The following is a 12319-nucleotide window of genomic DNA, read 5'->3' on the forward strand; positions in this document are numbered from 1 at the left end:
ATGTGGAAGAGTGTTCTACATCACTGGGGGAGGGGGTCTATAGTAAAGATTTAGACAATATGTAACTGACTTGCAGCTGACTGATTTTCTTAGGCAGTGACACACATGCCAATGAAGTGTCTGTATTGGAAGGGCTAGATTCCAGAAAAAACTCACATAAGATAGTGCTATGTTTATAAGCATAAACTGGGATACTTGAATATTGCTAAATTATGATGAAATCATTGAAAATGTCATACCAGGGATCCTAAGGAGAAGTATTAGCAATTCTGCATTTCTCGTTCATATGGAAATGTTAATTCCACTTAGAAAAGTAAGGTACAGGCATGGTGTTATTATGATTAAGGCCTTACAACTGTAGAAATGTGGAGTAGTATATTAATATTATAGACATGTTTAGCATAAAATGCAAGCAGTGTTGCTAAATTAGTTGCACATTCCAGGCTGCATCTGGATTTCATGTGAGCCTATTACCTTATAAAGCTAAACAGAAGAATAAACCTTTCATGCTTCTTAGGGTACTCAGACGTTAGCCAGTTTTTGTTTTTCCTGCAACATTTGTCCCTGGAGAGTGCCAGAATCTTCTACAGCCTCTTTTAGAAAGGCAGTATGTTATTTTAAAGTAGTAGTTAAGATCATCTTACTTGGGTGATGATGGCTGTTTCACATGGCTAACAGCCATACTTGCCTCACAAATAACCTGAAAGTATGTTCATTTTTGCCAACCCTCTTGGAAGAATGTATATAGTGGTTTACAGAAAAATAGCTTGTGTAAATTTCAGCCATACGTTTATTTGTTTCCTTCTCTACACTTCCGAGGAAAGAAAGCAGAGAAGTTAATATCAGGATAGATTTAAGGGAGTGACCATTAGGATGAGATACATTATCCAATGTATATTGACTGTTGGATTTATTAGAAAACAAAAGATCATAGAGGACAAAAAACCAGAAGGATTCTATCAAGAATTGAAAAGAGGAAGAACTCTGAGAAAGCATAATATTGAAATGGAAGTAGATGGTGCACCCTCAAATACTTTTATTATTTTGTAAATGGTGAGGTAAGCCTCTGAGTAAGCCTGAGCATTTAATCACTCTTCCGTTCTTATAGATATCAAGTACAGAGTACTCCCTCTGGGCCAAGGGCTGGGTTAAAGAGCTGTACTTGAAGTACTCCCTGGATGTAAATAATAAATCTTAAATAAATGCAACAAACTTCGTAATTTTGAAATTGTTGAGACAGATTCAGTCTAATTGATTAGAAATAATTTCTAAACAGCCTAAATTAGAGAATTTTTAAAATACAGCCTTTTTAAAAAACTGCATCTTACTTTCAGTTGTCATAGTAAGTCAACCTAGTTTAACAAAAGTTGCCAAGAAATGGACTTTATTTAATAAAGATTTTTTAAAAACCTTTAATTACATTATATGATTTTTATACACATATATGCTTGTAATTTTTTTCTCATTAGGTAGGTTAGGCAATTCTATAATTCTGATTACAATCCAGATTTACTTTAATATATCCTTTTCTCATAGTGAATGTAGAGGCAAATTCCAGATTTGATTGATTTACTACAAATTCCACATTCCTACTACTTTGATATTAATTACTTTGGATTTCAGTATGTTAAGCATATGTTTTCTCCAAGCACCACCAGGCAAGTTCTTCTGGTAGTATGAGGTTAGCAGTATAGGTATTAGCTAACAATCATGTATAAACATCTTCTGTTTATAATACGCTACCACCCACCATACTTTCTCCTTGTCCTGAAGAAAACCTTTTCTTTCTTCATACAAAATCTAGTTGACTGACACAGGAGAATACTCATACTCTTTCAATGTCTAATCCTTCCCCTCAGAGTATCTCTGCTCTTACTGGGGGTCATACTATTCACCTAGCACCAGCAGTGGAAACAGATAATTCCCATAGCTACCAGTCCCTTTTATCTCTCTTTTCTTCCACTTGACATGGAAGAAGCACCAAACCAAAGGATATATGTTAATAGAAGCCTTTTTCTAAGCTAACTCTTCATTCCTAAGTGCTTAGAATTAGCCTGACAAAGAAGGTCAAGTCTGTTGGTGGTGTGGGGAAAGGGAGGGTGCTTCTCTGCAATAGAGGCAGAAAGTTATGTAATCCTTGCATCTTTGATCTTTGTGGGGGTTTTGTTTGTTTGTTTGTTTTTGTTTTTTGGCACTTGAAGCTCATTTTCCCATCGATACTGGGATTCACAGGATTATGAGTTCTGTAGTCAACTATCCACTTGGCCTAACCATTTCTCCTGTGGCAAAATGGATTCTAAGTTTTAAACAGCTGAGTTATAACTTAGTGGTCGATCATTGGTTTATTAACTGAGCACTGCTTATAATCCCTGACATAGGACACCTTGATTTATATAAAATGAATGCACAGTACACATAAAATTAATTGAACTCCATCAATTATGAATTTGTGACAATTCAGATTCCAGTCCTCAGTTTTTTCTTAAAAGCAAAAGAGGTCCTCCTTTTTTTCCTCACGTAATCTGTAAGAGTTTATCTATCTTTTAAACTGATAACACGCAGCGGAAAAAGTGCTTTGAGTATTCTGAGGGCAAGCCAGTCTCAGCACAGGGTTTCCTTAAGGCTTGTGCTCTGGTAGGGTTTGATAAGGAATCCTAAGCATGTTTCTTTCTTTTTATTTTATTTTTGGCAAATGTCCTAGGCTAAACATTTGCTTACATAAGAGGGATGGGTATAATATCTCTCTATGTGCATATGTATTTTCATATGTATGGAATATTTGTGGAAAGATACATAACAAACTGAAAATATATGTTGCCTCCAAAAAAGAGAAATGGGTTGCCTAAAGATAGGAATAAGAAGAAAACAACAGTTCACTCTATAGCACCTTGTACCATTTGGTTTTTGTACTATATGAACACTTTCATTATTTAAATAAATTTAATCAAAAAAGAGAAAAATGAAGTCCTTGGCTGGTACAAACACATTCTTTATCCTCAACATCAGTACTGAGGGAGATGTCCAAGAGTGTGGGGCTCTCACTTGAGTGACTATCAGTGGTCTTTATGGTCCTCATCACTTGCTTGGCTCATGGAATAGAAGGAGTGACAAATGATGGTAACCTGTCTGCCATTAGCTGGAGTACTGCACACAACCTTACTTAGTGTCTCTTTGCAAATGACAAGCTTTGTGATTTACAAATCTCCTTCCTTGCATATGAACATTTTGAGAAGTAAGTGCCAGGAGGAACTTGGGTAGCAATTCAATGTGTCCTTTAAATAGTAATCCTTAATACCATTACTCATGTGTAGGATTGAGTGAGGGTTTCCTGGAGAGTGAAGTTGATTTAGGGATCAGGGATCAGCTGCTGAGGCTGGCACTTGGAAAAAACAAGCCAAGCATTCACACCCCAGACCACTCAATACCAGCATTGTCTCCAATCCATCTTTCATAAGGGGGTTCCAAGAGGGGGAGGGGACGAAGGAAGGAGGGAAAATAAACCATTTTAATCCTGTAAGAGAAAGTGCAGGAAAGAGGAAAGAATGAACAAGATTTGAACACGCAAAGCCAGTTGCCAAGAATGTTTCGTTTGAAATCAACTTTGGCTTTTATTCTTAGACTCCACTGTCACGTTTCTCCTCAGTTTCCTTCTCCCATCTTTCAGGACATTCCCCACCCTCACTCCCCACCTCAATGGTTTCCCATCCTTCTCTGTCCCACTCCCCCCATTTGCAACTCTCTTTCCCACCTCCTTTTTCTTCTTTCCTCACTCCTTCCCTCTCCTTTCCTGGACTCTTTCTCCTGTTCTTTTATAGCTTAAGTCCCTCTCCTTCTCCCCTCTCTCCTGAACAGTACCTCTAAACTCCATTCCCCCTTCTTAAGGAAATCAGCCAGGCCTCAGATGGAGCTGTCGTCCTGACAACCCAAAGGCGCATCAGGCTTTCACTGAGGCTCGCTGCTGCTGAAGGGGGCAGTTGTGCAAAGCGAGGGGCCACGTCGAGGGGAGGGCAGAGGGGATGACGTGGAGGGGTTGTTGATAACCAGCAGGGTCGGGGGTTGGGGGGGAGGTGCTGAGCAGAGAGAGCGCTGGGGACTGGGAGAAACAGGAAAGGGAGGAGGGGGAGAGAGGCTCTGGGTTGCTGCTGCTTCTGCTGCTTCTGCTGCTGCTGCTGCTGCTGCTGTGTGGCTGTTTCTGTACACTCACTGGCAGGCTTGGTGCCGGCTCCCTCGCCCGCCCGCCCGCCAGCCAGCCTGGGAAAGTGGGTTACAGAGCGAAGGAGCTCAGCTCAGACACTGGCAGAGGAGCATCCAGCCACAGAGAGACCAAACAAGAACCCCTTCCTTTGGCTTCCTCTTCGGCTCTTCCACGGGGCTTGCTATTTGCACTCTCTCTTTTGAAATTGTGCTGCTTTTACTTTTCACCCTTCTGCTTGGGTTTTATGAGGGCTTTGTTAAGTCTTAGAGGGAAAAGAGACTGAGCGAGGGAAAGAGAGAGGCAAAGTGGAAAGGACCATAAACTGGCAAAGCCCGCTCTGCGCTCGCTGTGGATGAAAGCCCCGTGTTGGTGAAGCCTCTCCTCGCGAGCAGCGCGCACCCCTCCAGAGCACCCCGCGGACCCGCACCTCGGCGTGGCCACCATGGTCGGGAGAGTTCAGCCGGATCGGAAACAGTTGCCGCTGGTCCTACTGAGATTGCTCTGCCTTCTTCCCACAGGACTGCCTGTTCGCAGCGTGGATTTTAACCGAGGCACGGACAACATCACCGTGAGGCAGGGGGACACAGCCATCCTCAGGTAGGGCTTTCGGGCAACTTTTCTGCTGCGCGCGTCTACGTGTGTGTGTGTGTGTGTGTGTGTGTGTGTGTGTGTGTGTGTGTGTGTGTGTGCGCCTGATCTCCTTGAACTCCGGCTCCTGATGGTGCAGGTTTGTGGGGGGGGTGTGTGTGGTGTGTGTGTGTGTGTATGTGTGTGTGTCCCCGTTTTACTGACTGGTTGGCATTATAGCTAACCAAATTCAAGGGAATTCTGGTCCCTGTCAAGCAGCAGTGGTGTTGGTTAAGTGTTGTTCGGTTCTTAGGACCTTGTTTCTCTTACCAAGGAAGCCTAACTTCACCCATGACATTAGTGGCTTCTGGGCAGTATTCTTGCTATTGTTATTGCTGTTGCATTGCACTTGAGAGTTTTGTTGGGATTCCTTAATTCTGAAGAAAGGTTGTTGGATTATGGCTCTCAGAGAGTAGTACACAGTACTGCATTCTCCTTGCTCCTCCCGTGTGTGTGTGTGTGTGTGTGTGTGTGTGTGTGTGCATGCCAACACACACACACACACACACATCAAGGCTGTGTGTGAGGGTTTCTGATAGAAGACTTTCTGTACGGATCTTCTAATTGACATGGAGGGCAATAAATCAATCTTAGAACTTTGGTTGGTTACTGAGCCTTTTCTGGAATGTGGATATAAATCAACACAAGATATGAGGAGCAGAAAGAAAAGGAACTTGCCAAACTGCTGATATTTGGAGTAGGAGTGTTAAACACAGAGGTTTGGAAAGAATTAACCTGGCATACAATGGAGATTTCAAATTGATTATTGACTTCAAATTGTTTTTTCTGTGCAGCTCTGCCAAACTCTAAAATAATTTGAGATTGAAATTTGGAAAGGAAGAGTCCCAGGTCCTTGGGAGTTTGACCCCTATCAGGTACTGGGAGCTAGAGAGACTCAAGTGAGACCTAGTCATATTTTTATTTCTAAAATGCTCCAAGGTTATTTTTTGTGCTTCTCTTCTCTCTTCCTCCTCTCTACCAACTGTACCTACCCCTTGTTCTTTTTTCTAGCTTTCCTTGAATTTCTGGCAGATGCTAACAAAAAGAAAGAAAGAACCACTCTCCTTGGAGATCTTTTAAAATCTCATTTCCTCCAAATAAAATGACCCAGTGTCAGTCTGTCTATCTAGCTAATATTGCTTGTTGTGGCAATAAAAACACAGCATACGATAGAAAATAAACGTCTAATCTGTGTGCAAGGAGCTGATAGTGCATAAACCCTGGGGCATCAGGGAGCAGTTCTCTAGCAGAGCTGCCGACAGCAGCAAAGTTTTCTTTCTTTTTCTCAGAAATAAATTTGGTTGGCTGTCACAGTGTCCTGCTTTGGGAGCTCTAGCCTTGTTAGAGAGGAAAGTGTGCGTTGTGTGCCGTGCATTGCGTGTGTGTGTGTTTTGTGGGTGTGTGTTTCTCCAGATTGTAAAAAGTGAGAAAATGCTAATGTGTAAGCACTCCTGTCTTCATTTCCTGAGCATTGGTGATTATGAATCCCAAAGATCCTACTATCCAAAACAGATTTTCCCTTCTAGCTCTTCAGCCTTATAAACCTGCATGTGTGATTTATCCACATGGAGTAGTAAGATTTATAGAGTAATTTATCTGTTTGCAAAGGGATTCGGACATGGTGCAGAAAATGTTTTTGCAAACACAAAAGCATGCCATTTCGATTGCTAACATTCATAATCCATAACATCATTAACCCTTTAATGGTGAAGCACTCTATATGAATGTATGCTATCCCTAGAAATTTTGTTCACTGGTTACAAGATTGAATATGAGAAAAATGAATAACTTGAATGTATACGTTTTTTATTTCAGTGTCCTTGAGCTTTGTAAGGTCTTTCTAAGTTAGCATCTCCTATACCTTAAACTATAGTTGTCTAAGAGTTAGATAAGTATAGAAATGTTAATTCAGAAGAATAAAAATATTCTTATACTTTTGTACAGAGGCAATCTCACCGTATACATATCTATGGATGATACATATGTGCTTTTGTATGTCTATGGTGCAATAGAAACAGAGTTTTAAATGTTACACTTTAGCAGACATTACAGTGTGGAAATAGGGACTATGAGAGAAAAAATAAACACAGAACCACTTATTCTCTGGGAAAGAAACGATAGACAAACAGAGCATGCAAATAAGTCGCCTGTGAAACACCATTTCTTTTCCAGACCTCACCTTACATGCCCTCTTTTTTGTTTCCTTGCCTTGGACAAGGGTTTATTTTGGGGTTGGTGGAGCTTCATCCGAATTAACTGTGGAGAGAATTCCCTTTGTTTTCTTAGCTGACCTTCTTCTCAATCTCTTTAAATCCAGTAAGCTTTGTGGGTCAGTTTCCTGGTGAAGAATGGTGCTCTTGCTTTCTGTTTATAAGGCCAGACAGGGAAAGGCGTGTTTTCACTTTATTTGTGACATTTTACTGGGTGCATGAGCTTTCAGGGAAGGAAAGGAAGGAGACCTCGATTCATTGGAAGCCACAGTAGATGTTTGGCACTGAGAAAGTGAAATGGCTAGGAGAAAAAAAATAATTCTCTTAGTGAGTCTGTGGCCCTGAATAATCTGAGACGGCAACAGGAGACAAGGGAGGTTTGTAATTCTGGTGATCCAGTGACAGGAGTTCAGCTGTCTGTCCCCAAAACACTTACCTTCACTGACTTAAAGTTTTCTGTGAAACAAGAGTTTCTTTTGGAGATTGATGCTCATTTTTATATAATTATGATCTTTAGTGTAATTATGCATCAGATAGGAGAGTGCACACTAGTCTTCAGGTCTTGCCCTGCAATTTCTATCATTTTGAAAATAATAAAACCGATATAATTATGGTGACAAAACTGGAGGGAAAGAGAGATAGCCTCCTGTATATATACCTAACTCAATTATTTTCTAGAGGAGATGACAGATCTGTATGAGAAATTATATAAAGAACTAAAGATAACCACAATACCAACAACTTCTATCCCAGGGACAAAGAATCAAAGTGTGATTCATAAAGTAGTGGCAGCAGCACAGCAGCCTTGGAGGTCCTCCCTAAATAGAATAACCAGAATCTGCATTTATATTTGTGTGCACAGGAAAGAATGAGACATGCTTATCCACAGGACTTCAGTCATGAAGCTGCCTCAGGTGCTTTACTAAACAGAGTCTACCTGCCTCATTACCAGCTCCCACAGGAGTAAGAGTTCAATTACTGGATAAGTTTCTAATACTGTTTCTTCCCTCTCTACCGTCATGCCCATAGAGATTCACCTCCTGCTTAATATTGGCAGGTTGAGACTATGTATTAATAGTTCTCTTACAAGTCAAAGAATAGTGGAAATAGAGGGCATTTCAAACCAACCTTTAAAATTTCATTTTTAGTAGTCCTACTGACCATATTTTCAATGTGAGTGGAAGATTTCTGGAAAGATAATAATAAAATATTTGACCACAAAGAATCATGCTAGTTTCATAATACATTATATTGTCACATATCTATTCATAAGGCAACTTTGTAAGACACACATACACATGTGTATCTGGATATAAAACAAGTGGACATGTGATAAAATACAGGGACTTCACACTTGTGATTTTAAATATTCTAAATTCAAGGTAATAAAATTTTATTTCCTTTGTAATTCTGACCCTATTTGATGTTTACAGGATATTATAATACTTTTAATGTTAATAACATTGTTCCCAGTTAAATGTCAGCATACCTAGCAAGTATTAAAGAGTCCCAAGGAAACTAAGCATCTAAATGCAGAATAGCTAATATTCAGTTTTTTTCAAATTTGGGGTCTTTAATTCCCTGTTTGTTTCTACACCAAGGGGGGAAAAGAAGAAACAACAAAAGAAGATGTGATTCTTTGATAGTAAAATGTGAAGATCTTGTTCAGATTTCTGTTTATCTTCTGTAAGTCATCTGGAATGCCAATATTCACTAAGAAAGTGTCAACACTCAAATTCTTGACACGATACGTGATTTTCTATGACTTACAATTCACTATTTGAAACAAACTGTGGGCATGGGCCTACTGGGTAAGTTTGTGACCATCATGACGTTTTCTTTTTCTGTAGTTAAATCACTAAATGTAATCAAAATTTGATGGTTAGCCCTGATACTTTAAGGATCATGCATTGCCGATAAATCCTTTATCAGATATACTTAGTAGATAATGGAGTATAGCATACTATATGTCATCTAGGAATATGGCATATTATATACATTTTGTTAAAGAATATTTATGTACCTGTGAACTTTATCATTTGTTGTCATTTATGGCCTGAGAAACACAGTGGGCAAATCTCGTAAGAAAATGGCAAATTGTGGCCATTTGTTTTTCTCTAAGTATGGGACATATAAGTGCGTCTATACACACATGCAATACACAAGAGATTTTTATTTTATGTGGTTTGACTTGGAATGACATATCTGTAGAATTGTGGAAAGAACCAAAGGTGACTAACTCATCCACTAAGTCACTGGTGAGGGTTAAATGTTTGTGTTTCTCAAAGCTGATTCCACATAACAGCAAACTCAGGCCAAAAAGGATTAGTGCTTTTTACTGTGGTCTCTGAGAGTGCCAAATACAAAGGGCTGTGACTCACCTGATAGGAGGTTGCCTGAATATCCTTGTCCCTCTCCCTGTCATCATCTGAGCCTCAGAGATATCCCTTCTCCAGGGCATGATTTAGAGCTTATAGCCATTGGCCCTGTTTTTCTCTAATGTCCTGCCTGTTAGTTTGTACGACTCAGAAGATCTGGGCTCTGAATTTGGATCTATACTTGCATGCTATAACTTTAAGCAAGTCTCTTGAATACTTTGAGCTTCAGTTTGATTTACAAAATGCTAAAACTATCGGCTGGGTGCGGTGGCTCACGCCTGTAATCCCAGCACTTAGGGAGGCTGAGGCCAGGGAATCACAAGGTCAAGAGATTGAGACCATCCTGGCCAACATGGTGAAAACCCATCTCTACAAAAATTAGGTGGGCATGGTGGTGCGCACCTGCAGTCCCAGCTGCTTGGGAGACTGAGAAAGGAGAATTGCTTGAACCCGTGGGGCAGAGGTTGCAGTGAGCCAAGATCGTGCCACTGCACTCCAGCCTGGTGACAAAGCGAGACTCCAACTCAAAAATAAATAAATAAATAAATAAAAATGCTGAAACTATGTATTTTAGTTACCCTACAGGGTTGTTTTAAGATGCTCACAGGGGGTAAGGTAGAAGTTTCTTGAACTGTAAAGTGCTACACAAACATAAACAATCAATGGCTTTTCAACCACATACAGCCAGTTATTTAGACTTCAGGGAATTCTTTTTTGTTTTCTTTTTTTTTAGGCCAGTGTGTCTCAAATTTCAGTGTGTATGTAAAGTATATGGAGGGCTTGCTATGACAGATTGCTTGACCTCCATCGCTGGAGTTTTTGAGTCTACAGGTCCCTGGTAAGTCTGAGAATTTGCATTTCTCAAAAGTTCTCAGCTGATGCGGATACTACAGGATACTACAAGTATGATCCACAGATGGGCATCTTAAGTATCACATAGTTGCCTGTTACAAAAACAAAATCTCAGGACCTGTGCTGGAGGGACTAAATCAAAGTCCACATTTTAACAAGACTAGCGATTCGCCAGCATACTGATGTTGGAGAAGCACTGCATTAGATAGTTCACAGCCATGGGAGTACAGTACTGTCAGCTGCGGAACTTTTAAAAAATACTGATGCCACATATCCTCTCCTCTCAGAAATTTCTGATGTGGTTTGTTTGGGGAAGGGACTGGGCACAGGTTGTTGTTCTTTTGTTTTTTAATGATTCTACTATGTACATAGAGGTAAAAACCAGTACCTCACTGGATAAGGAATCTCTTTTACAAATCATTTTCAGGGCAGCACTAAATAGATATCAGTAAAAAAGCTGAAGTCACGTTGTACCATTTGAGAAGTATGTCAGTAGCTAAAGATGAACAAATTCAAACAGGAGAGAGGAAATAGACCACCATAAACCCATTTGTTTGTTACACAATTTCATCATTATAAGGCCATGGAAAATGGGGTGACTTTCTTTAATATGAGTCAGATTTACATAATTTCTATCGAAATAACATAAAGCTTCTTCTGTGCTGTCTCATTTGAGTTAGACAAGATACAGAACTGTTCTAAGTTGTTTTTTTGTTGCTTCTAATGCTATCACTAAGGGAGAAAAGAGACAGTATTTAGACAAGGAACATGGCTTCTGTGCTAACATATTCAAGCATGGTAAATTCTGTGCGCTTACATATATGAATATGTGATTTGCTAAATAATTGTATTTGTATAATTCATCTCAATTTTATATATTGATTTCTCTTTAGTTAAAACTTATAGATAAGCCTGTGTCACAGATAAAAGACTTTTCATAAAGGATATAATAAGTTCAAAATGGTCAAGAAGTAGTCAGAAGACCAACCTCTAAATAGCATGAAAGACTCTAATCTATTAAATAAAGGTAACTGACAACTATTTTTGCCTACTATACAAACTATTTTTATGATCAAATGATATCTGTATCAAAGTATTTTATAAACTATGTAATGGTGTAAACTATAAGCTCTTAAGACTATAGTCATATTTACAGCAGGATATAACTTTTAGAAAATTTTAAAAATGTAAGAAAACAAGATTTGTATTATTATTTCTATGCTACACATAGGCCAGTTGCACTACAATGTTTTTATTATTTTGTTTCAATTCCTTTAAAGTCACAAGTATCTTATGATATAGTTGAGTTTCTTATCAAGAGTGCAGGGCAAGTAGCCTTTTTTTTTTTTGGTAGTTACCTGTAATTAAAACTTAACCTCCAGTTAATGTGTGATTAACCTTTACATAATAAACCCTTTACTTCGGGTTTTGTTAATTACTGTAGGGAAACTTCATAGAAATATAGAATAGGAAAGGTCTTGGAGATTAGGCAGTCCACCATCTCATTTTAAAGTGAGGTAACTGAGAAGAGAAAAATTTAGCTCATTGTCCAAAAACTTGAGTGATCAATTGAGAATTAGAACTCATGTATTTTAATTTTCATTTCACAGTACCACTTGAGATTACCTTTTTGGTTTTCATTTTATCTGATGAAATGCCATTTTTATTATACATAAATGTATGCTTAAAAATATCTTTCTCTCCTCTTCCTTCCTCTCTTCTTCTCTCCTCTCCCCTTCCCTTCTCTCCCCTCCTCCTCCCTCCAACTCGTCCCTCTTCCCTTCTCTCCTCCCTTCTCCTCTCTCCTTCCTCTCCTCCCCTTTTCCCTCTCTCTCCTCCCTGTAAATCAAATCTGCATTTACCTGTGGAGGATCATCCAGTTAGTGTTGGTCAAGGAGGATTTGTTTCAAGGAAATGTCCCATCTTTCACATGTCTACCATCTGTCTATACCGCATGAGTTTTCCTTCCTCCACTTGAAGCTACCAGCTTATTGGTTTTTATTATTTTTTTCTATAAATTATTGGAATACAGGTGATATTTGGTTATATGAGTAAGT

General features: G+C 39.3%; 1 protein-coding gene across 3 annotated transcripts in view; it reads left to right on the forward strand.

The window, feature by feature from the left end:
• Positions 1-4112: 4112 nt before the first annotated feature.
• The window catches only part of LSAMP (limbic system associated membrane protein), a 647096-nt gene continuing 638889 nt past the window's right edge, over positions 4113-12319 (forward strand). For all 3 annotated transcript variants that reach the window (XM_050781918.1, XM_050781919.1, XM_050781917.1), the window contains exon 1: positions 4113-4792. In XM_050781918.1, the coding sequence (XP_050637875.1) occupies positions 4638-4792 (155 nt within the window). In that variant the 5' untranslated portion in view covers positions 4113-4637. The remainder of the gene's footprint in view (positions 4793-12319) is intronic.

Source organism: Macaca thibetana, chromosome 2 (genome assembly GCF_024542745.1).
Source record: "Macaca thibetana thibetana isolate TM-01 chromosome 2, ASM2454274v1, whole genome shotgun sequence".
Classification (NCBI taxonomy): domain Eukaryota; kingdom Metazoa; phylum Chordata; class Mammalia; order Primates; family Cercopithecidae; genus Macaca; species Macaca thibetana.